We start from the raw sequence: 23,196 nt of genomic DNA, 5'->3' as shown, positions 1-23,196 counted from the left end.
TGGAGTAACTGTGTACATGTGTTTATTTGGTGACAGATTAAACAACCAGAAGACTTGTCACTACAACCTAAGGGGAAAAGAACAGCTTGGTTTTGCTCCAGCTGGGATCTTCATTATCCCTCCATGTTGAATATCCACGTTCACGAGTTTTCTATAAATAAAACAAAAAAATGCTGTTTAACCTCGTAGATTTTAAAAAACACCGCTGGCTACCAACCAGCTCAGGAAAAAAAGTAAGAGTAGTAATAGAGTAATTTTAGTTATCTGTACAAGGTGAATTGGAAACGTTATTTTTTTTTACATGAAATATTTCAAACATGTTAGAACTGAGAAACTGAGCAGTTTGAGGGAAACCCCCCCCCCTCAGGAATATTGAGCCATTTTACTCCCTAAAAGATTTCTTTCAAACAGTCCAAGTTGTCCTTGTGTGACAGTTATTTTCAGGACTTCAATAAAACTATTTAATATTGAGCTAGTTTCATCAATTCATCTGCACCTTCTCCAGTAATCGCCCTGACCAGCTCAGATGGACAGTCAGCTGTTTGCAGCATTAATTTGACATTCTGACATGTAAACATGATTATCAGTGATGCTTTTGTTTTGGCTGTTGGCTTCTTGTCTGTTCTCCATTTGTTTTAATTACATTTTTGCTCTGTGAAACTCTGCGATTCAGAACAGGTTCGCTGTCATCCCCTGTAAAATGGATTTTGTTTTATACATTTTCTCAATCTGGAATTAAATGTTGCTCAGACAGCTTTTAAATGAATGTTATGTTTGCACAAGATTTCAAAGTTCTTCCTCATAAGACTCGCCTTCTCTGTAGCTTTCCTAACAAGTATAAACTGCTTTGTAGCAAAGTAAAGAGCTTAATAAAATCTCTTTACTCAATGTTCCTGTCCTAATCAGATTAGCAAAATTTAAGCACATTACATTTAAATCTTCTCTAATATTTTTAATGAACTCATGAGGGGAAAAAAGAATCACCTGCTAAGGTAAAACCGTGTTTTTTTTTTTTGTATGACTGCCTTGATCGAGTTATGCAAGTAAACTAACGCCCTCTGAACTAATTAAATGAAATGCATCTGTTTCTAATGTTTTAATCCAGCTGTGCGCTCACCTGCTCCCTCCACCTCGAAGCCATCCGGCAGCAGATTGTCCTGCCGGTTACCGAGAGTGAAGGACAGCAGAGCCAGGAGAACGGCGTCCAGAATGCTGATGATGGCCAGGATGTAGGCCCAGCGCACGGTGCAGTTTCCCAGAGCGTACTTATCGGTCCTCTGGCCACACATCCTCTTTACCTCGTCTGCGTTCCAGCCGTCCGGGTAGATCATGCAGCCCATCACCATCAACACGGCTGGAGAAGGGATTCAGATTCGGACATTGCAAACAATGTTCAGTCGCTCGCTGTTGTGCATAATTTCATCCGTGATATGGATTCTGTTTTACTCATTTCTAAATATCACATCCCCGTCCTCTGGTACATTTCTTTTCCCTTTATGCAGCTTCCACATTATAAAAGGTTATAGTTTAATATTGCCAGCGTTTTAATCTCCGGTGGGCTTGTTTTGCGGTTTAAGATCAGTTTGCGGCTGGTCGACATCTTATCCTGTTAGGTGAAACCAGATCCGCCTTCAGAGGTGTCGGGAGTCTGTTCTGACACCAGAAACCGAGCCGGCCTCCACAGTGAAGAACAACAACACACGAGCACACGCTTTCACACCTGCAATCGGAGAGGTGTGATGTTGGCAGATGATACAATGACTTCATCATGTCGCACAGACACACAGCTGAGTCTCGGGGGTTTAGGCAGGAGCAGGCAGGTGGAAGTATGGGAGCGTGACCTTTAACTCCGGACAATACTCCGTTTTTCAGGCTTTTACTGCTTTTTCAGATTTTCTGTTCCAGTCGTGGCACATGACAGAGAACAAACGCGGAACGAGTGCTTCCAAAGGGGGAAGCTTAACAAATGGAGGCTAAATTGAAGGCGTTTCAGACGGCAGCTAAGGAAAGCATCTCAAACATAACGGAATCTGAAATGAAACGGAAACAAAATGCTGCAAAGACCTGAAACAAGACCAGAGAGACAACATCCTTCACCCGACCTTTACTATAAACTGCAGCAAAGGTTCAAAAGCTTAAAGCTCCAGGATTCACCTGATTAGACATCAAATATGATTTCATATTTGACAAAAATGGTTCATCTTTCAACAGATGTAACTAAAAAAAATGGAAACGTATCACAAGTTGCTTGTGGCAAAGTGCCTAAGGATAAATTTTTTTCTGGAATCGTTAAATTTTAAGCCTCTTTGTCCAAAAATATTTCTGTGACCTTGTTTTACTTCATACAGATCCAGTTTAATTTTACTGTTTTTATTTTTATTTTTTACAAAGCTGACATGTCAAGCCACCAGGTTGTGTTACTTTCTTTCAGCTCTTGCAAAGATTGCATAAGGTGTCTGGTCAATCCCTAAAGCAGCAAAACAGGTAATAAGTAATGAATGAAGATGGACAATGGTCAGGGATGGGACAGACAACCAGTGGAAAAGTCCAAATAATAAAAACAAACAGGAGTAGCAGCCAAATCAACTGAACCCACAAACAAAAACACCATAAAATATGACTCCAGATTACTAGAAAGTCACTGACTGCACATGACCAACAATTACAATGACTCAAGACTTTAGCTTATGTTATATTACTCTACATAGCTTCATCATACTGACACAATCAGTCATCGTTATTTTCTTGCTATATTCATAATTCCGTTTCCTCTACATTTCCATCAAAGGTCATCACCCTGCTGACCTGAGGCTAGCTGCATCCACGCGCAGATCTTGTAGACGTTCCCTGCGTTGCAGAAGAAGAACAGGCTGAAGGCCACCATGGTGCCCACCACCAGCAGCATGGAGGTCCCCACGAAGAACATGGCCGTCCTGAAGGCCGGCGACGGGATGGAGTTGAAGTCGAAGACGCTGCCCTTGCAGGTGAGCTCCGAGGTGAGCGCGTTCCCGATGCAGTAGTGGAAAAGGCCGAAGTATCCGGCCTGCGGCGTGTTGACGCTGTCCCCGATCCAGTAGGGCTGGATGAAGACCACCATGGTGATGATGGAGAAGCAGATGGTGAACACGGCCCACATCACGCCGATGGCCCGGGAGTTCCTCACATAGTTGGTGTGGTAGATTTTCGCGGCCTCCTGGGCTGGAAGCAGATCCATGATGGAGGAGGGAAAAAAAAAAAGGTACACTTCAGTCTTTAAAAAACTTTAGCAAACACCAAGTTATTCAAAAATTGTCTTCAGCGGGTGTAAAAGAGTATCCTTATACGACTCTCTTCACGTTTCCTTTACATAGAACCAAGGCTTCTGCTCCGGTTTCTCCTGATTACCAGTCTGACGTGTCAGCACCCTGGACAGCTCCTCCACCCTGCGCACGGCGAGGCAGAGCCGATGTCACACACTCACCCAGCCCTGGCAACGCGGGGACGGACTACACACTCACCTGTTCCCCTGGAGGCGTTCACGTTGCACCTGTAATATCTGTGGGTTTCCTGTTTCAGAAATGAAAACATATAGCAGACTACATTTTTTAGGATTCTTGTCACAACAAATCGACTTGTTTTTGTTTTGTTTCGTAAAAACAAGCCAACAGAAAGGAGTATTCATTTTTCTGTATCCACCAGGTGAAACGTTTGTGAGAAGAGATACAGAAAAATATGGAAAGGAAAATGAATCAGGCATCTGTAAATATCAACAACAAAATATTTTAGAAATAAGTGATAAGTTAGAGTAATAAAATTTGCCCTAATTAGTTATTTTTGCTGAATCCATCCATCCAATGATTAATAAATAAATAAATACATGAATAAATAAATAGATTAATTAATCACGAGGTGAGTTGGACTGAAGATTAGAAATGTAGGTGTTTGTGTAGAAAACAAAAAACTAAACCTCCTTGCATGTAAATCTTCATTTCTTATGTAAATGACTTTAAAAAAATATTCCAAGTTATTGTTGCCATGATAGCTTCCATCTTTCAATAAATGTTTATCTTGATTGGTCATATATTTTCAAAGGAATTTCCCCTGAAACAGGAAACAATGTGTACATATTGTAGGCTTTTGTTTTTGGTGATGATGTGGAGAGTTTAACTGAATCATGAAGTTTTAACCAACTGAGACGACGCATAAAATGTTAGTTTTGCCATAAGCAGGAGGTTGGTGTCTCCCAGAGCCAAAGCAGAAATTATTTTACAACCACCAGGTTTGGGTCGATTATGTCCTTCCCCTTTACGGCTCGTCTTCAGGATTATTTTTCCATTTTAGTTTCTCCTCTGGAACCTCGTAAGTCACCCTATCCAACACTTCCCTGTTCCAGCAGTTTTCTTTATTACTACTGGAGCCGCATCTAGTTTGAGAAACTGACTTTGGCTGGAAGCTGACAGGAGAAGGACCATCTGTGCTTCTCTTCCTCTGGTTGGTGCTGGTTACGAGGAGGTTCCTCTGCACCTTGTAGGTAATAACAAAATCAGCAGATCGGAAACTGCAGGTGGAGGATGCTGAGGAGGGAAACACCAGCTTAAAAAACAACAGCAACAAAAGATAAAGAGGACACAATTTGAGTATAAGAGACCAGATTAATATATATTTAATGAATCAAATCAAGAAAAACACCTTATCCGATGAACATTGATGATCAGTTTTCTCCTGTGCAGACCATGGCAACTGCGTCTTTTTCCTCCCAAGTGAAAACAAAAACACTCTATTCTGTGGTTTGTTGAGTCAGATGTTTTCAATTGTAACCCTGAGTTTGACAGCAGCCCTTTCTTTTTCAAGCCTAATTTAAATAGACAGCTGCAGACTGTGGGACAGGGTTCATTTTCTCATTATATTATGCACGGCAAATCTTTAATTACAGACACATCACTGAATAAATGCAGCATTCCTCCTCCTCCGTTTGGGAGTCTGACTCATTGTTTGCATTGGCTTTGTTGTCCTTTTGCTGTGTGTCACTCCAAAGGCTTTAAGCTCATTTTGCGCTCCGAAGAACGGGAGGAAGCTTTGTTTGCTCTGACAAAATAATCTTTTTCTTCTGCAAATATCTGGCAGCAACAACGGAGATAAAATAAACTGTATACACGACGCTGGAGACGGTCCAATCAGAAGACGCAGACAGGACGGATGTTTTACTGTGAAAACCCCTCCGTCTGTCTGGGTTTGGGCTCAGCCAAACCCGGCTCAACGGTTAGTTAAATGAGTGCTAACACCAGGTAAAAACTTATATTACTTAAACAATGAAATCATTTTAAACCTACTTTTTCTATATGCTGTCATCTGGTTTAAGTATCTGCAAGGTGAGTGGGGGATCCATCTTGACTTAATGTCATATAACACCACAAGGAAAAGTCATAAAAATAAACTGAAATGAAAAAAAAAACTTCAGTTCTACTTATTACAAATGAAATAATATTAAAAGAAATAACTTCCCCACTGAGCAAATGTATTTAAAAAAAAAAAGGCTAAATGACAGACTACGCTTCGGCGATGACAAAAATAAATCCCTCTAAAGGCTGTTTCCACACTTTTACCCTTGAGTGGGGGCTGTGTGTGTGCTCCACCTTTGACCTGTGAGTGTCGCGCCATGACCTCTGCGACTCGTGGCCGAACCGCGGCGCTCTTTAACGGATCCCTGAGCAGTTTTCGCAGTGCTCAGAGACACGCTGCAGATTGTCACTGCAGCAGGAATTAATGTGAATGAATGAACTTAGTCACAAGCTGTTAAGCCGCCCATTGTCCTTTGTAAATGGGCAAGCTCCACTCCCTTGCTTCGTCACATTTCTCTCCATAATCCAATATAAGGTGCGTGTGAGCCACTATAAAATGGCCTGTGGCACTTCTAATAACCTTGTCAGCTTTATTACATTTATGGCCGACTTTTATCAAATAAGCCACATGCTTATTCCTTCATGTCATTACAGTGGGCTGTTGAGACGGGGACCCGGGTCTAATGTTTCCTAGGAATCTGATGCTTTATCACCATTCTTGTTCTTCTCCAGCTGCGCGGTGTTATGTGTCTCATCTTCCCTTGCGTGCCTGTAAAGAAATAATCTTTTTATGGGCTAAATTCCCACCAGTGCCCGGCCCCCCCTGATCCTGCTGCTTCATTCGCTGCTGTCAAGTGAGGAGTGAAGATCATTTCATCTGAACATCAGCAGTATTTAAACTCTGGCTGTAATTTCTTTGGAGAGTGGCCCTCAGGAAAGGGTCCATTGATGAGGAGAATAATAAGATGTAGTTAGTGCTCCACTTGGTATTCAGTTTAATAAACCCCTCGAATCAGCATGCAGGAGCCGTGATACAGCAGGGCAAGCTGTCTCTCTCTGAGAGTATTTTTTCAACCTCTCTTAATTTTTTGTCATTCTTAATCTCTCTCGGTTCATGCATATTGTAATGATCCCCCTGAACGCCCCTCGTGTTGCAGCTCAATTCCCAGCCCGGCTGCGTTTGCGGGTTTGTCTCCCTGCAGGAACGCTGTGTAACGATAACGAGGCTTTCTCACTCCTGGGTCGGTGTTTTGTTCAGAGACGTGAGCATCCGCATTTTTTTTTTTTACAATTTTCTCACAGAAACATGTTCCCCCCCCCCCCCCTTTCTGTTCGAGGAAGCCACCGGCCCGAGCATCTTCCCCACCCTGACTGACGCCTGACCCTGTGGTAATGTTGTCACCCCCTCATTAGACCGCGGCTGCCTCATGGATCCTCGCCCAGCCGGCCCTCAGGCCAATTTTCCTTTGTTAGGAGCTCTGGAGTTTGGCCAACGGAAAGCGAGCAGTGGTCCAAAGCAAGATGCGTGTTGTTATTTCAGGCAAATAAAAAAATAATAAAAAAAAGGGGGAGGGAGGCGCTCCGCTCTCACCAGCAACAATATGGTTTGCGTGAGAGTCATGAGACACTCGGCTTTGCTGCAACAAAACAAGAAATGAAAACAGAGAGGGGCGCCTCAGAAGGGATTTTCCTCTGATGAAATTGCCTTTAATGATTCAAAAGCATCCAAGAGGGGGCAGCATGGCATTTAACAGAGCTAAGTCAGGTCGCTGCGAGTTTTTTGTGTGCAGAGGATTGTTTTCAAAGCAGACTCCTCCCATCCGTAACAGATCGTCTTCATAGAAATGCATTTACAAAAAATAAAAAATAAATAAAAAATACTTTCACTCTAAATTACCCACTAAGGACAAAAGATCTATTTATGTGAAAGTATTCCTGCGATGTTTTCATAGCTGTGCATTCCTTTTGATGCTTACGGGGAGCCCCACTGTGTGTTAAATCCTCCGTGGTGCGAAGCTCTTTGAAGAACTTCAGCTCCAAAGTTAATATATGTATACAGTAACTTGCAAAAGTATTTACAGTCTTCCCAAGAAGCCTTTTATTTTGACTCCATCGATCGTCCTGTTGCCTTAGATCAGCTTCCCCACAGCATAATGTCACCACCACCATGTGTCACCATGGGGATGAGGGTATGTTCAGTGTGCATAGTGGGGTTTTTTTTTAAATGTTGGTCTAAAAGTGTAGTTTTGTTTTGGTGCCAACTGACCAGAACAACTTCCTCTACATATTTAGGGTGTCCATAAACGGTAAAGCCGAGTACTGATGACTTTCTTCTGACCATTCTTCCTTAAAGATAATTCTGCATAACTAATAACTTTCTTGTCAACACATTCTGCCACTCTTCCTCAGAGTTGCATAGGTTTCTTGGTTGCTTTGCAGAGGAATCGTCTACTCATCCTGTCTGTCGTTCCAGATTCTTCGAATCTGTGGAGCTGCTGAACGATCATCGCCCGCGAGACATTCACAGCTCTGCTGTCTAGATTAACTCAAACTTCTCCACAATTTTCTCCCTGACATGTCTGCTGTGTTCCTATTTGTGTTTTTTTTTTACATGTTGCTGTTTGTTCATTAATGTTCTCTGTCAATCCTCTAAGAACTTCGCTGAACATCTGGATTTCTAACCAGATTAAGCCACACTCAAAGTTCTTACCAAATGTGTGACTTCATCTATATGAGTATCATAGACCGACTGGTTCATAGATGACTTGTTCATCTATGAACCAGTCAGGACTGGTTCATAGATGAAGCTATGAAGTATCATAGATGAAGCTCGGCACAAATGCTGCAACACTTTCTGGATTTCATTCGTAAAAACGTTGAAAGCAATGTATCCTGTTCCTTCCATTTATCTGCTAAACACACACATTCCCTGTAGGACCAGTGGTGTCTGTGGTTTAAATGAGACAAAACCTAAAAAATATTTACGGGTTGCAGATATTTCTCCAAGGCGCTGTAACACACACACACACACACACACACACACACACACGCACGCACGCACGCACGCACGCACGCACGCACGCACGCACGCACACACACACACACACACACACACACACACACACACACACACACCTCAGTCATCTTTATGTCCAAACCCCACCTTCAAAACTGATCCCCTTACTGCCTCCTTCACTGCCGGCCGGCCTCATTAAGCCCCAGATTTATTCCCTGAACCTCACGCAGAAGCCCGTCTTTTTGTTTTCAGAATTGAAGCGCTGTGTGTGTGTGTGTGTGTGTGTGTGTGTGTGTGTGTGTGTGTGTGTGTGTGTGTGTGAGCAGGATATAAAGTGTGAGAGATGGAGGTCATCACTCAGCCCTCCTGACAGACTGAATCCCTGTGAAAACACCGCCACCGCCTGCCTCTCCCAGCACAGCTGTTATTGGTGCAGTGACACCTCTGAGCTCACACACGCCGCATGAGATATCAGGTTCCGGGTTGAAGTTATGCAAGGGCATGTGTGACAAAGGAAGCCATTTTATCTCAGAGGTGAATCTCATCGCTATTCCTTGCACTCTGTTGGGTACGAAGACCTGAATCTCCACTCTTTGCCTGCGTGACCTGCAATTTGTCTCAATCAGAAGCCCCCTCCGGTGGCTAATAGCAACACATCTGTGATTTTTAGTCGTAGATGCGCGGTGTTTCCTTCAAAAGGCTGCCGTTAATATGTCTGTTAAAACCCCAGAACGGAGCACAGGGCACCCACCAGGCAGAAAAATGTCGTCTTTTATAGCTTGTAATTATTTATGGTTACAGCAATCAGTCCTTTGCTTCCAGCTGCATGTGTGTGAGTGATGCTCCAGTTGTTATATAACCTTATGGCAGAAAGAGGAGGACGGTAGCTCCACCCTCTTGACATTAAAATTTGGCAAGGCGGTGCATAAAGAGCTGAGGGGAGATTCTTGCTGATAATTGGACTGTGAAGGATTTTTGTTGTTGTCGTTTTTATGCCGCAGACTCAGCCCACTCCCTCTCCACGTCTCGCTTCTTCTCCCCTTAGACGATGAAGGTGCATCCCTTTACTGCTTGTTTATGATTCCTTCTTGTTTTCCTGCCTCCTATCCTCCTATCAGTAATATGGAATATTTATTTATATTCTGATTTTTCATTGTGATAAATAAATGAGTGAAAAAAATAGGAAGCATAAACAAACAAAAAAACACAGGCAGTCTCGATTTTAGAAGCTATTTACATGATTATTTTTGAATCAGAAATAATCCCTTCATGTTGGTTTGATTCCAGTTTTTAAAATTATGTGTAGCATCTTGGATTCATCCAACATTTAGATTTATTAAATTTTTTTTGGCATCCAAATATTGAAGCTTCTTTCCATTTATGGTTTGCATTAGTATTATTGTGGGAAAATGAGCAAGATATAAAATTAAGAACGGAGGAAGACATCAGTCCTAGATAAGTACCTCCAGCAGATAAAATGTCTTTTTGCAATAGAGCTGTATCTCCTATATGTCAAGTTTCCAGATGTTTTGGAGCTTCATGTTTGGTGCTAAAATAAAATTCCTTCAAGATGTTTCTGCTGAAAATAGTCAAACAGTTTCAGAACTCCAGGAAACATTGAGCTCTTTCAGTTCACAAAAAAAAGTCTGAATGGTTGCAAGTACAATATTTGAACAAACAATGGACTAAAATATAAGCTGAATGAAACCACAATCAAAATCGGCTTTATTGACCAAGATTGTGTGCACAAACAAGGAATTTATGTTTGGTTTCCAAACACTCAGCACACGAACATGAAGTATAAATACGTAAACCTGAGAGGAAATACGAATAAAGGGACAAAGTGTTTGTGTGTTTGACGGCTTTTTTTTTTTTTACATAAAGAAAGAAAAACAGAAGGATTGTTCAGTTCCAAAATGCTTATTTTGTTTCACAGCAGAGCAGCTGATTGTTCCGGCTGTAGGATGCTCATCAGAGGCAGCCTGAGGGGAGAAACTGTCTCTGTGGCAGCTGGTTTTTGCAAATAGCGCTCTAAAGTGCAGGCCTGAAGGTTCACACAGTTTGTGTCCAGGATGTGTGGGGTCTGCAGACATGTTTGCTAACCCTTTTTCAGATCCCAAGCCTAAACCAAACCCCACAGTGATGGATGTGCTTGAGACAGACCGGGCAGCAGCAGTGTAGAAGAAGACCAGCAGCTTCTTTGGAAGGATTTGAAGAGAGTTCTGCCTGTGGCTAATCAAGTACAGCCTGAGCTGGGCCTTCGTCTGAACAGCATCTGTGCATGAAGATCAGCTCAGGGTCAGGATGAGGCGGCTCCTAAGAGGTGAGGGGAGGGAACCAGTCCCGACTCGGTTAAACTCCAGGTGGCTCTGACAAATACAAGAACTCACCAACAAATTAAGACTGAACCTACGTAGAAATTATAACTATAAGATGAGAAGACATCTACTGATGGCTAAGACTATCTGAAAGCTGGTTGGGTAGATAAAGCAGACTACACAAGCCTGACATTCAACATCTGTGTGTTTTTCCTGTTGAGAATTTGCCCATTTTGCTTCATACTTTCCAAATCTAAATGAAATCACCTCTTTTTGCCTCTTGTTTCTCTGTGGTCTTGGTGATGGACCGACATGCTGTGCTGGGTTTTCCTCATCTCTCACCTGCAGATATGAAAGGGTCAAAACACTTTAGCTGAACAAAGTGTGCAAAGTAAGAAGAACACTTCTCTTCTAATTGGACAATCTTCTTTTCCACATTTTCCTTTTAGTATAAAACTTAGTTTTGTTTACACACACACACACACAGTATAATGCTGGCATCAGTGTTTCGTGTGAAATAAGGCCAAATTGCATCCGTCTCTCACACGTTTCCAAAAAAGCTTGTCGAGGCAAATGTCATCACGCAACCATAATTTGCATCAAGAGGTGATGAAACAGTGACTGGTGATGATGCCAGCTCACGTAAAGTGGCACAACTGGATCATGCTTCAAAGGAAGTAGCTGGGAGCAAAATTCCTCTTCCTACAGCATTTCAGGCTGAAGAACATCTGGTGCAGCAATATCTTCTTCATGTAGCCTGTGCTGTTTCCACTGAAAAGCTGCTGGGCTTTAGATTTATGGCCATTGTTAACTTTTGCTTCTCGTTCTCTGCTAAAAGAACCACTGGAGGTTATTGAGCTGCCTTTAGTGGGACTCAGACATTTTTTTTTGACTGGCCAGACATCAATATCCAATATGGCTGTCCGCACATATAAAACATAGTGAAAGGCGCAGTTATAAACTAATCTTGGGATTCAAGGTGTAGTTTAAAGCACTTTGCACAGGCTTGTGGCTGAAATGTTGTATACAAATGAACTTGATTTGTCTCTCGAGTTTAGGAGCTTGTTTATCTTCCACTTACTCTAAGGTCAGTTTCACGTGGCCCAACAAGAAAAACAAAATCCAGTAATTAAACATAAAACAACAATGGGAAATTGGACAAATATCACAAACAGTGATAACTGTAATTTCATAACAGTTTATGAAAACGTTTGACTCCTTATGAAAACAGAAGCACATTGTTCGTTTCATCAGGTCCGGGCATCCAAGACTTCATAACTTCTGCCGTTAGGAGTCACAGCCATTTCTGAACAGTGTGAAGTGAAACAAGTAACTGCAGAAAAAAACCCCCCGATTTGAATATTTGACTCTGTCGTATGATTCTTAATGGGTTTGATTGCAGAACAAGAAATGGGGAGCTTACTGAGACAGACAGCTGCTTCCGGTGGCGCCGTACAGCCCAAAGAGCAAAAGGCGCTAAGAGCGTCGCAGCAGGCCTGTACTCCCACCCACTCCTTGTCAGCCCATGATGACTTCCTCTGGCTTCTCGGAGCATGTGGATGCCCATCAACCCTTACACTCCTGCTGGTAATGTGATGAGGAAAACCACGACGGCAAATCCTGCTTGAGGAATCTTCTGGCGGTGCCGGCTGCACCGGAGGGCGTGTGGGCGCAGCGAAGGGGTTTTGTGGAGGAGGAAGAGGGGCGGGCAAGAGTTTCAGCTGGTGAGCACGATTTCCTCATTATCTAGATCTGAGAGCCACAAGGGTCAACTAACAGGGAGGGTGTGGAGCCACATTAATCATGCTGTCACACCAACACAGGGCTACTTCTCAGATAGAAGTTTGTACCGTCACATGCCAATGAGCAGAATGAGACAATAACCGGCGGCAGCTTCATTCAGGCTCATGCCACAAGTACAACTGTCAGATTTTTGCGGTTTTCTTGTCTTGCTTTCTGATTTCTCTTGACAGTATTAAAGGATGTGTGTGTCGTAATGTGGTTTTCCAGCTTAGTTGCACTTGTGTGCACCTGCGTCAAATCTCCATGTGGGAGGAGTTCTGAACTCCCAGCGGCGGACAGTGTTTGCAGTGTAGACTGCCACGCCAATCTTCACATATCACCAGCTGTGTATCCGTGCTCAGGGATAAATCCAATAATTTGCATGGATATAGCTTAGAGAAGAAGGAAAAAAAAAAAGAAAAACTGTGTTGAAATCCCTTCCACCCACAAAGGAAATCAAGACAAGGAGAGAGATGCACGTATGTCTCCTGGCACTGCAGGAGCAGCATTTAACATCAGATTTACCTCTTTGTTTAGCCTGAACACAGTTTCCTCTGCCTAAAGCAACGCACAAGCCTCTTCTCTTTTACTACAATAAATCATTTTTATTAAGCATTTGAATCCATCTTTAAACATGAACAGCAGAGGCCTCTCAGTTGCAGACAACACAAACAAAACGGCCTCAGTTTGCATCTTGAGGAAGACTGATTAGTGGATGTGCTGCTGCCACACAGTCGAAGGTGAAACGGGGAATTGGGCTGATGCCGAGCAGAGGAATTCAGACGACGGTACGTCTCTCTCTCTGGCTCCCTGCTTCTGAGGTAACACAATTCATTTTCTTTTATTGATTGACACCAGACACCGGAACGTTTTACGGTTCATGCGAGCAGGCGTCGATAATGAAGGGAATTCTTGCCATTCCACTTCTGAAAATAAATAGTAGCCCAGGGAAAGCTGACAAACAGCAGCGACTTGTGTTTGCTCCTGCTCATTTGTGTCTCTCTGAGGCTGAGATTATTTGTTTGTGATTTCTTGAGCAGATTTAAGGCCTTGTTTGGCTTTAAAATAATTCATGCGCCACAACGGGTGTTCTCATAAGTACAGTGTTGCCATGCAGACATGCACGCTGTGAAGTGTCTGTGTTTGTGGAGATCAAGCAGGCTGACGGAGGGAAAGGTTTCGGCAGGTATCTACTTCTTTATCTGTGTGAGCTTTTAGGGTTAACTTAAAAAAAATGGTTCCAGGGGAGACCAGGAAGATGTGATTTTGATTTGCCGTGTCAGTCAGGTCAGTAGAGGGTGTCCTCTAGAAGAATTCACACCTCTTCAATTTTTATTTTTTTGTTTTCATATTTTCTTTGGTTGCAAATATTTTGATTTATTTTTCCCAGCTGCTGTGTGTTTTGGGTCACATCCTGTTTGAAGACCCATTATCTGCGACGGAGACCAAGCTTTCTGACACTGTGCAGCACATTTCTCTCCAGAATGCCTTGATAGTCCTGAGATTTGACTGTGCCATGCACAGATTAAAGGCGCCCTCTGCCAGATACAGCAGAGCAGTCCCAGAACATAACCCAGCCTCCTCCGTGTATCGCAGTACGGACTGTGTCGTTTTCCTGGCATGCCTCATCAGCTCTGTGGCTTTGTCTACACAGAGCTGATGTGCCTTTCCAAAAAGCTCCAGCTTTGTCTCATCTGTCCAAAGGACTTTCTCCCAGAAGCTTTGTGGTTCGTCACTAGGCAGTATGGCAAATAGCAGTCTAACTTTTCGCTGATTTGCTTTCCTCCTTGGTTGTCTCCACTCCGGCTCAAACAGCGACAGACTGATCCATCTCACACTGGTGTGCCTTGACCTCAGAGTTCACTTTTTATTTCTTTGGAACTTGTTCTGGGTTATTTGGGTAACATTCATGCTAACCTTTTCTTCAATTTATCATCATTTTGGTGATAAAAATTGATGTTTTGACTTCAATCTTGTGAACCTTAAACCTCTAAGCAACATGTGAAACTTTAGTCACAGGAGCGTCAAGCTACTTGGATGAGGTCTATCATGTTTTCCCCTAATCTCTCTTTTTCTTCTGGTCCAGGGGTGTTGAGCTCATTTTCATTTTGGGCCAAATCAAAAAATGTGGATGTTCTTAAATGGCCGGTTGTGCCAGAATATATTGACAAAACCCATAAAACTGTTAAAATATCAATAAATAGTGGTTTGTTTCACTATTCAATAAGCTTTTCTTAAAATAAATAACATTGAGCATTTTTTCACACTGGTCAGTCCATCCAGGATTTTGTGATTATTTTTGTGTTTTTTTTGTATCCAAATCAAAGATTTTGTGGTTCTAATTTATAAATATTTGTAAGGAAGTTTTATGATATTTGTGCTAATGTATGATGCTAAATGTAACTTTTTATTACTTGCCATATCAGGGACTGTAAGAGGTTGGCATCAAGTAAGACTGAGACAGCAGTCACTTAAACCCAATGTTTTTTGGCTAATTTTAAGAAAACATTTCAGAAAAAAAATGTGGACATCTGTTGATGTTTTGTGGATCTTGTATGAATTTTGCAGAATTGTGAAAAACTGGATGGACTAATTGATGTAATTTGGAATATAAAGGGCCACACAAAATGCTACGGCGGACCAGATTTGGCCCCCAGGCCTTGAGTTTCATGTCACCTAACAAGGCAAAATACTTGTCACCCTTTAAGTAGGCCGACTGACTTATTACGGGATTGAATACACTAATTAGAAAACACTAATTACACACCTCACCCTAACGCGTCCTTACTGTTAAATTAGTTTCAATATTTTTGGAAGTTCCATCATTTTTGTTTAGGTTTGTTTTATCAATACGTACTTTAAAATGATTCTGTTGAACCGCATTTTAAAAGCAATGTCTGGTTTTCACTGGTTAATTTTCAGCACGTTTTTACTTAATGCTTTTGTCAGTTTCAACTTATTCCACCTGTTTTCAGTCGTTAAATGAGGGGTACCGACAATTTTGCCATGTGAACATCACTGCTTTTCAAAGGAGTAGCATCTTTTTGGGTTATTTCTGCAGAAAAACACGGGGCTGTCAGTGGCTGTCACTGGTGTGTTGCTTGTGTTTGTCTCTGACATTTTACGTTTCTGCAGTCACTGAAGATACTGGGACATTTTCTCCTCATCAAAGCAAGATCTGTTCCCGTCAACATCCGAGTTAAAAGAGGAACTGGGCTCATTTATGTCTGAGCAGATGTACGACTTTTCACCGAGTATTTTGACTTTTGTAGATAATTGTATATGCTGCGATCGTCTCAGTCCTCTTCGACGCCGCGTCTAATCAGTGAGCCACGCGACCTGTCCCTCCTGACCTCAGGTGTTCGCCTCCCATTATCTACAACTTAGCGCACCCCTCGAACAGTTTAGCGTGCCAAAAATCATTTTTCTGGAGTATGACACAGCTTGTGAACATGTATATTACAATTTCTTCTTTGGAGCTGAGAAGACCTCTCAGGGCTGAGAGTGAATGGCTTGAACAACAACAGTTCTCTACTTTTGTCAAAACACTCAGAAGCTGACCTATATGATGTGGATTGGAATCGGTCTGTTGTACATGTCAAGGGAAATGGTCAATGTAACGCATGCAGAGAAACTGAAATGTGAAGTTCGTTGCATGATTACAGCTATTCACAAACTGTAAGCGACTTTGCAACAAGCCCCTGTTTTCATGCAACTGAAGTTGCTGATGCAATCCTCCTCATCTGTTGTGTTGCACAGACAAGAACTGGCAGTCGCATCGAAACCACAATAACCACTGACCCTGCAGTTGGAGCGAACAATCTTCAGAGTCTTTGGACAAAATTGGAAGAAGGCTTCAGGGATTTATTTATCAAAAAAAAAAAATAAAAAATAAAAAATGCTCCCGACTGTATTCAGTCCATCAATCATGTGCTGCTTTTTCTCTGCTGTAACCCTTGTACTGCGTAGGCACTTTCCAGCGTGCTTCATGTGTTCATCAAGCATAATGCGAGGGGATGAGGCTCGCACAAACTCATTTTAAACACGACTGAATGCGTGGCAGAGGACTGCCAGGCGCAAACCTGCACAGAAACAATCGGAGCAGCAAAGGGTGACAAAAACATTTGACAAGCAAGACAAACGCACCCCAACGAGCTGCCACAAGGATGATGGCAACTAATTAGAGAGTTTTCTCTTCTACTCAAGGGGTTGTTTCAGAGCTCAATGAATATGCATACCACATGAGCGCGAGGACGGTTCGATCTGGGTCGGGGTGCTACTTGATGATCCGTCGTCTAAGAAGTAACAATATCATGATGTCCTCTCAAGAGGCACTCAGATGAGAACGATATTAACCTTTCCAGATTAAGCCTCTAACACGTTTGGCCTTCATGGGGAGGTGGCAGATCCTGCTGAATGACTTCAGTCTTTTTGCCTGCTGCAGTGATCGGAGTGATATGATGTGATGTGTGGCTGGTCTCGTATTTCAGCATAAAGTCCTACAAAAGCACTGGGATAGTCCCAGTACTCTTTAACAAAGTAAGTGATGACAAAAAGAACAATAATATAATTCCTGATGCATCTTCTAGGTGCAGATTTTCTTCATAATTATGCAGAAATGTTGTTGCCAAATGTATCATCGCAGACAAGTGCAGTTGCTTTTGTGGCCTTTCTGAAAGAAAACACAATTAAAATGTCAAATTAAACAACATGATTGAAATTAAACACACGCAACACGTTTCAGTGCATGGCTGTATTCATACGACAACGCAAACAGCATGTTCACTGCGACGCTACAAGACATTAGTGCCAAGTTTGATAGCCTGATGGTTACATCTGTGTTGGTAAGAGTCGATGCTGGAATAACAGAATTAGAAAGAAAATACTAATATGTACGAGCTTAACAAGTTTGAAAACCCAGGAATCAATCAATTTGATTTATAAAGCAGCTCAAAGTGCTGCACAGAATTATGAACAACATACGAGAAAAGCAACATCGACTTTTCATTGCAGCTGCTGTTTGTTACGTTTGAGTTCTGTAACCAAGGGCGCAGGAACAAGTTTATCATTGGGGGGTAATATATCGGAAACTTGAAAGATCTGTAAATAGCTTGAGCAAAAATGTCAAACAATGGTGTCATCAACGTGTTACTCTAATCTGACCCCTTGTAACGCGTAATCTAACGTGTTACTATTTACAATCCAATAATCAGATTAAAATTACGTATCCAAGTTAAGTATTTGTGATTATTTTTAGAAATCACATTTGTTGCTTTCTTCTTTTTCCTTGGGGAGATAAGTTTCATATGTAACACCAGAGACACAAACGTAAACGATGGAGGGAAAAGAGATGCACATTTTCGAGCTGATGGATGAATTTTTCATTGAGTGATCAAATTACTCTTTCAAAGTAACTATGCCATCCATGGCAATAAACTAACTACACTATAAATCATATGTGTGTAGACCAGTCACAATAACAAATTTTGATTTTTGATAAACAATATTATTGTTGTTTTTAGACCATTTTTAAGTAATAAATGTTAATGGGAAAATTATAATGCAAGAACACAATCTGAAAGATCAGTAAACTTAAAATTATAATGAACATTTAACACTGCAACTGGAAGGCATCTCAAATATCCAAAATAAATAAACAAAATGACAAAAATAAAATTAATTTTGAAGTCTCTGTAAATAAAAATTTTCTTCAAAAAAAGGTTTAGCTGAGACCAAAGCACCAACCTGAAAGCTTTTATCATACAGTTTTTTGTAGAAAGAAAGAGAAATAAAAAGAGAAGTGATAAATCATGCCAATGGAAATGATTGAATTTGCTTTCATTTATCATGAGCATGGAGCTCGGTTCATGTTAGTGTAAAATAAGTGTTATTTCAAAAGAGCGGGAGAAACATATTTTTTTATCAATAAGAATTTTTTGTTGCTACGCTGTTAATCTGTTGCTTAGAGATGATCGCGTTTTCTGGTAACCAAGTTCCACAAAGTTCCATAAAGTAAACGTCTGAGAGAGCAGAATAAATCCCATGTTTTTTGAACAATAACAATTTTTTGTCGCTAATCTGTTGCTTAGAGATGAGTGTGTTTACTGGTAACCAAGTTCCACAAAGTTCCATAAAGTAAACGTCTGAGAGAGCAGAATAAATCCCATGTTTTTTGAACAATAACAATTTTTTGTCGCTAATCTGTTGCTAAGAGATGAGTGTGTTTACTGGTAACCAAGCGCCACGAAGTGTACTTCAGATATTTACTTTAGCGTAATTTGCCAACGGTAAATGTCTTGTATCTAATCAGGTAAGCGTTATTTCGAAAGAGCTTTTGTTTTATAAACTACTTGTTATTAATTTGGTTTTAAGAGATAAGCGGAGTTTTTTCTGGTAACGAACTGCCACGAAGTATAAATCGAGATTTTGACTTTTGTGTTGAATGTGTGTTTAATATAGCCTATTTGCCATTAATAACAAAAAAAATTACTTTTCTGCCAAATTGACCAACTGCACAACTCTTGTTAGTGTAAAATAAGTGTTATTTCAAAAGAGCGGGAGAAATATTTTTTTATCAATAAGAATTTTTTGTTGCTACGCTGTTAATCTGTTGCTTAGAGATGATCGCGTTTTCTGGTAACCAAGTTTCACAAAGTTCCATAAAGTAAACGTCTGAGAGACAGCAGAAGAAATCCTGTTTTTTGAACAATAACAATTTTTTGTCGCTAATCTGTTGCTAAGAGATGAGTGTGTTTACTGGTAACCAAGAGCCACGAAGTGAACTTCAGATATTTACTTTAGCGTAATTTGCCAACGGTAAATGTCTTGTATCTAATCAGGTAAGCGTTATTTCGAAAGAGCTTTTGTTTTATGAACTACTTGTTATTAATTTGGTTTTAAGAGATAAGCGGAGTTTTTTCTGGTAACGAACTGCCACGAAGTATAAATCGAGATTTTGACTTTTGTGTTGAATGTGTGTTTAATATAGCCTATTTGCCATTAATGACAAAAAAATTACTTTTCTGCAAAATTTACCAACTGCACAATTTTTGTTAGTGTAAAATAAGTGTTATTTCAAAAGAGCGGGAGAAATATTTTTTTATCAATAAGAATTTTTTGTTGCTACGCTGTTAATCTGTTGCTTAGAGATGATCGCGTTTTCTGGTAACCAAGTTTCACAAAGTTCCATAAAGTAAACGTCTGAGAGACAGCAGAAGAAATCCTGTTTTTTGAACAATAACAATTTTTTGTCGCTAATCTGTTGCTAAGAGATGAGTGTGTTTACTGGTAACCAAGAGCCACGAAGTGAACTTCAGATATTTACTTTAGCGTAATTTGCCAACGGTAAATGTCTTGTATCTAATCAGGTAAGCGTTATTTCGAAAGAGCTTTTGTTTTATGAACTACTTGTTATTAATTTGGTTTTAAGAGATAAGCGGAGTTTTTTCTGGTAACGAACTGCCACGAAGTATAAATCGAGATTTTGACTTTTGTGTTGAATGTGTGTTTAATATAGCCTATTTGCCATTAATGACAAAAAAATTACTTTTCTGCAAAATTTACCAACTGCACAATTTTTGTTAGTGTAAAATAAGTGTTATTTCAAAAGAGCGGGAGAAACATTTTTTTTATCAATAAGACTTTTTTGTTGCTACGCTGTTAATCTGTTGCTTAGAGATGATCGCGTTTTCTGGTAACCAAGTTTCACAAAGTTCCATAAAGTAAACGTCTGAGAGAGAGCAGAAGAAATCCTATGTTTTTTGAACAATAACAATTTTTTGTTGCTAATCTGTTGCTAAGAGATGAGTGTGTTTACTGGTAACCAAGTGCCACGAAGTGAACTTCAGATTTTTACTTTTTCAAAAGTAAAAATCAAAAAGCAGAGCACAAACATTTCTAATGTAACTATTGCCCACATTAAAAGTAGGCTTTTTCCTAAAATAAGCTTTTTAGCTATTTTGTTTATTTATTAACCATGTTTAGCACACTGAATAGAGGAAGCCAATGTAAGACAACATGCTAGTTATAGCCCACATGCCACTGGCTGCATTTAGGCTAATATTACCATTATTCGATCTTGATATTGCCTAATGTTTTGTGATACCAAGTATAGGCTACAGAACAAAGACAGAAATATTTACAAAAAAAGATGTTTAAGCAGAATCATTGCAAAGGCAGAGATGAGAAAAAACAATTCATCTTAAACTCGTAGAACTGGCTTTAATTTTTGAGTTAAAGGAATGCTATTAAAAAACCGAAACACCTGCTTTACAAGCAGACTTAAAATGTTCCTTTCTGTGAGCACCCTATGTATCATCTGATATTGTTCGGACAGGTTCAGATCTGATATCACTTGCCTTGTTAAATTTCCTGTTCCTAAATTCTCTGACGAGGCCCAGAAATTTGATAACGAGTCAGATTTCTAAGTTTTAAAATGTTATCAGAAAGGTAGAAAGTTTGCAAATTATTTTCCTTACACTTTACAGTTATCCAGATGAAGTAATCATCTTCGTTGTAAAATATCTTGGAATTTGTGGCTGCAGCATTGCAAATGCTAGAAATAGTTATGGGATGTAAGCACTTCTGCACATCATGGTGCTTGTTAGAGAGCCCTAAATATTGTATGTTTATGTTATTTCCCTCAGTTACTCAACATATACTGTTACAGAAACTCACAGTTTCAGTGTTGGGGTCACATTGTATTTGGGAAACATTTGATGGTTGTGCACATAAGAAAAAAATAATGTAGTTTACTGCTAGGTGAAACGCTAGTTAAAATCAAACCTACTTGGAGATACTCAGACAATGTGTATATATATTTATTCATATTTATATAAATTCCCTTCTCACCCTTCCGCAGGTGGACTCTTTCATCCTCTGAGATCGGGTCCTTTACCAGAGGCCTGGGAGTTGAGGGTTCTGCGCAGTATCTTGGCTGTGCCTAGAACCGGACATTTCCGGACTGAGATGTCTGAGGCTGTTCCTGGGATCTGTTTTAGCCACTGCTCCAGTTTGGGGATGACTGCCCCGAGGGCCCCGATGACCACAGGCTAGGCTACCACAGGTCCCTGCGCTCCTCGGCCCTGTAGACGCAGGGTGAATCCTAGCAACCTGCGGCCTCTTTGCCGGGAGCACCGGATGCCACCTGATGGTGTAGACCCGCCGATTTCTGCCAGGATCAGTTTGGTAAATGCCAGGTCGCTGACAAATAAAACTTTCGTCATTAGGGATTTCTTTTCCTCTTATTGATTGGATGTTTTATTAACAGAATCATGGACAAGTGGTTTGGTGACTCCAGCATTTTTAATGAACTTGTACCACGGAACTGCGGCTATTTTAATGCTCCAAGGATGTCAGAGTCCGGTGGAGGTATAGTGACTGTTTTTAAAAGCAGTTTTACTTGTAAACAGTTGCCTCTGGCCTCGTTTAGTAGCTTTGAGATCAGCCTATTAGAACTTGGCAGCTCTCTCACTGTGCTGTGTGCGGCGGTCTATCGGCCACCGAAGTACAACAAAAACTTTATAAATGACTTTTCTGATTTCCTGGCTGATATCATGCCAAGGTATGACCGAGTTCTCATTGTTGGTGATTTTAATATTCATGTCTGTCGTCCTACTTCACCTATGGCTCAGTCATTTCTTAATGTTACCAATTCTTTTAATTTTGTGCAGTCTGACTGGTGCTACCCATGAGCATGGTCACAGTCTTGATCTGGTTTTATCTTATGGTCTACCAGTTTGTAATTTAGTGATTGGTGACTCATTATTTTCAGACCATGTGCCTGTTTTATTTGAGATAACGCTTTCCTGTGCTAAAGCTAAAGCATGCACTGCAGCTCGGTTCTATCGTGTTCTTAACCCTTCTACTGCTGGTCAGTTTCCTTCTGTTTTTAATCAATTTATTGGTGTATAAAGTGCTTCATAAATAAAGTTGGTATGGGATGGTATGGTACTGTGGTCTTCACCTTCCAGGCCCTTTCCAGTTCCTCTCTGAGGCCCTGGTATTTCTGCAGTTTCTCGTACTCCTTTTTCCTGATGTTGTAGTCACTTGGTACTGCTACATCCACCACAACGGCTTTCCTCTGTTTATCCACCACCAAAATGTCCGGTTGGTTTGTCATTACCATTTTGTCTGTCTGGATCTGGAAGTCCCACAGGATCTTAGCTCAGTTATTCTCCACCACCTTTGGGGGTGTTCCCCACTTTGATCTTCCAGTCCATATTCTGCAGATGTTTCTGTACACTATGCCTGCCACTTGGTTATGTCGTTCCATGTACGCTTTCCCTGCTAGCATCTTGCACCCTGCTGTTATGTGCTGGACTGTCTCAGGGGCCTCCTTGTACAACCCACACCTTGGGTCTTGTCTGGTGTGGTAGATCTATTGCTCTGGTGTTTAGGGCCTGTTCCTGTGCAGCCAGGATGAGTGCCTCTGTGCTGTCCTTGAGTCCAGCTTTTTCCAGCCATTGGTAGGATTTCCTGATATCAGCCACTTTAGTTATTTGTCGGTGGTTCATCCCATGTAGGGGCTTGTCCTCCCATCATGGTACCTCCAGCACCTCATCCTCTGTTCCCCATTGTCTGAGACATTTATTGAGTATTGAGCCCATTGCCTGTTGAGATCTTGTCCTTGGTGTATTTATGGATCTAGGATGTTTCATCCTGGACAGTGGCTCTCATACTCACTAGTCCTGTGCCTCTTTCCTTGTGGCTAGTCTCGGGGTGCTGGATTTGGGGTGGGACCCTCCATGCATGGTTAGTAGGT

General features: G+C 41.1%; 1 protein-coding gene and 2 long non-coding RNA genes across 3 annotated transcripts; 1 reads left to right on the top strand and 2 right to left on the bottom strand.

Moving 5' to 3' along the window:
- Positions 1–865: 865 nt before the first annotated feature.
- On the bottom strand, positions 866–3,935 carry lhfpl5b (LHFPL tetraspan subfamily member 5b). Its single transcript, XM_017305655.2, has 2 exons — positions 2,806–3,935; positions 866–1,354 (listed from the first exon to the last, which is right to left on the bottom strand). The coding sequence occupies exons 1-2, from the start codon at positions 3,212–3,214 to the stop codon at positions 1,089–1,091; spliced, it is 675 nt and encodes a 224-aa protein (XP_017161144.1). The 5' UTR covers positions 3,215–3,935; the 3' UTR covers positions 866–1,088.
- A 6,101-nt stretch (positions 3,936–10,036) lies between these two features.
- Positions 10,037–18,162, bottom strand: LOC145552234 (uncharacterized). The gene is made up of 2 exons (XR_014088202.1): positions 10,920–18,162; positions 10,037–10,650 (listed from the first exon to the last, which is right to left on the bottom strand). It is a non-coding gene; the product is annotated as an uncharacterized LOC145552234 (long non-coding RNA).
- On the top strand, positions 18,155–21,664 carry LOC145552233 (uncharacterized). The gene is made up of 2 exons (XR_014088201.1): positions 18,155–19,801; positions 21,295–21,664. It is a non-coding gene; the product is annotated as an uncharacterized LOC145552233 (long non-coding RNA).
- The last annotated feature ends 1,532 nt before the right edge of the window (positions 21,665–23,196 follow it).

This window comes from Poecilia reticulata, chromosome 7 (genome assembly GCF_904066995.2).
Source record: "Poecilia reticulata chromosome 7, P_reticulata-male-v2, whole genome shotgun sequence".
NCBI classification, from domain to species: Eukaryota; Metazoa; Chordata; class Actinopteri; order Cyprinodontiformes; family Poeciliidae; genus Poecilia; species Poecilia reticulata.
Note: the sequence above shows the minus strand (reverse complement) of the source record. Positions and strands in the feature narration are given on the sequence as shown.

Excerpts from the sequence above, each read along its gene's own strand:
- lhfpl5b (XM_017305655.2), bottom strand. The coding sequence starts at position 3,214 with ATGGATCTGCTTCCAGCCCAGGAGGCCGCGAAAATCTACCACACCAAC. Across the intron at positions 1,355-2,805 it reads GTGGATGCAGCTAGCCTCAG|CCGTGTTGATGGTGATGGGC; the intron begins GTCAGCAGGGTG and ends TCCCTTCTCCAG.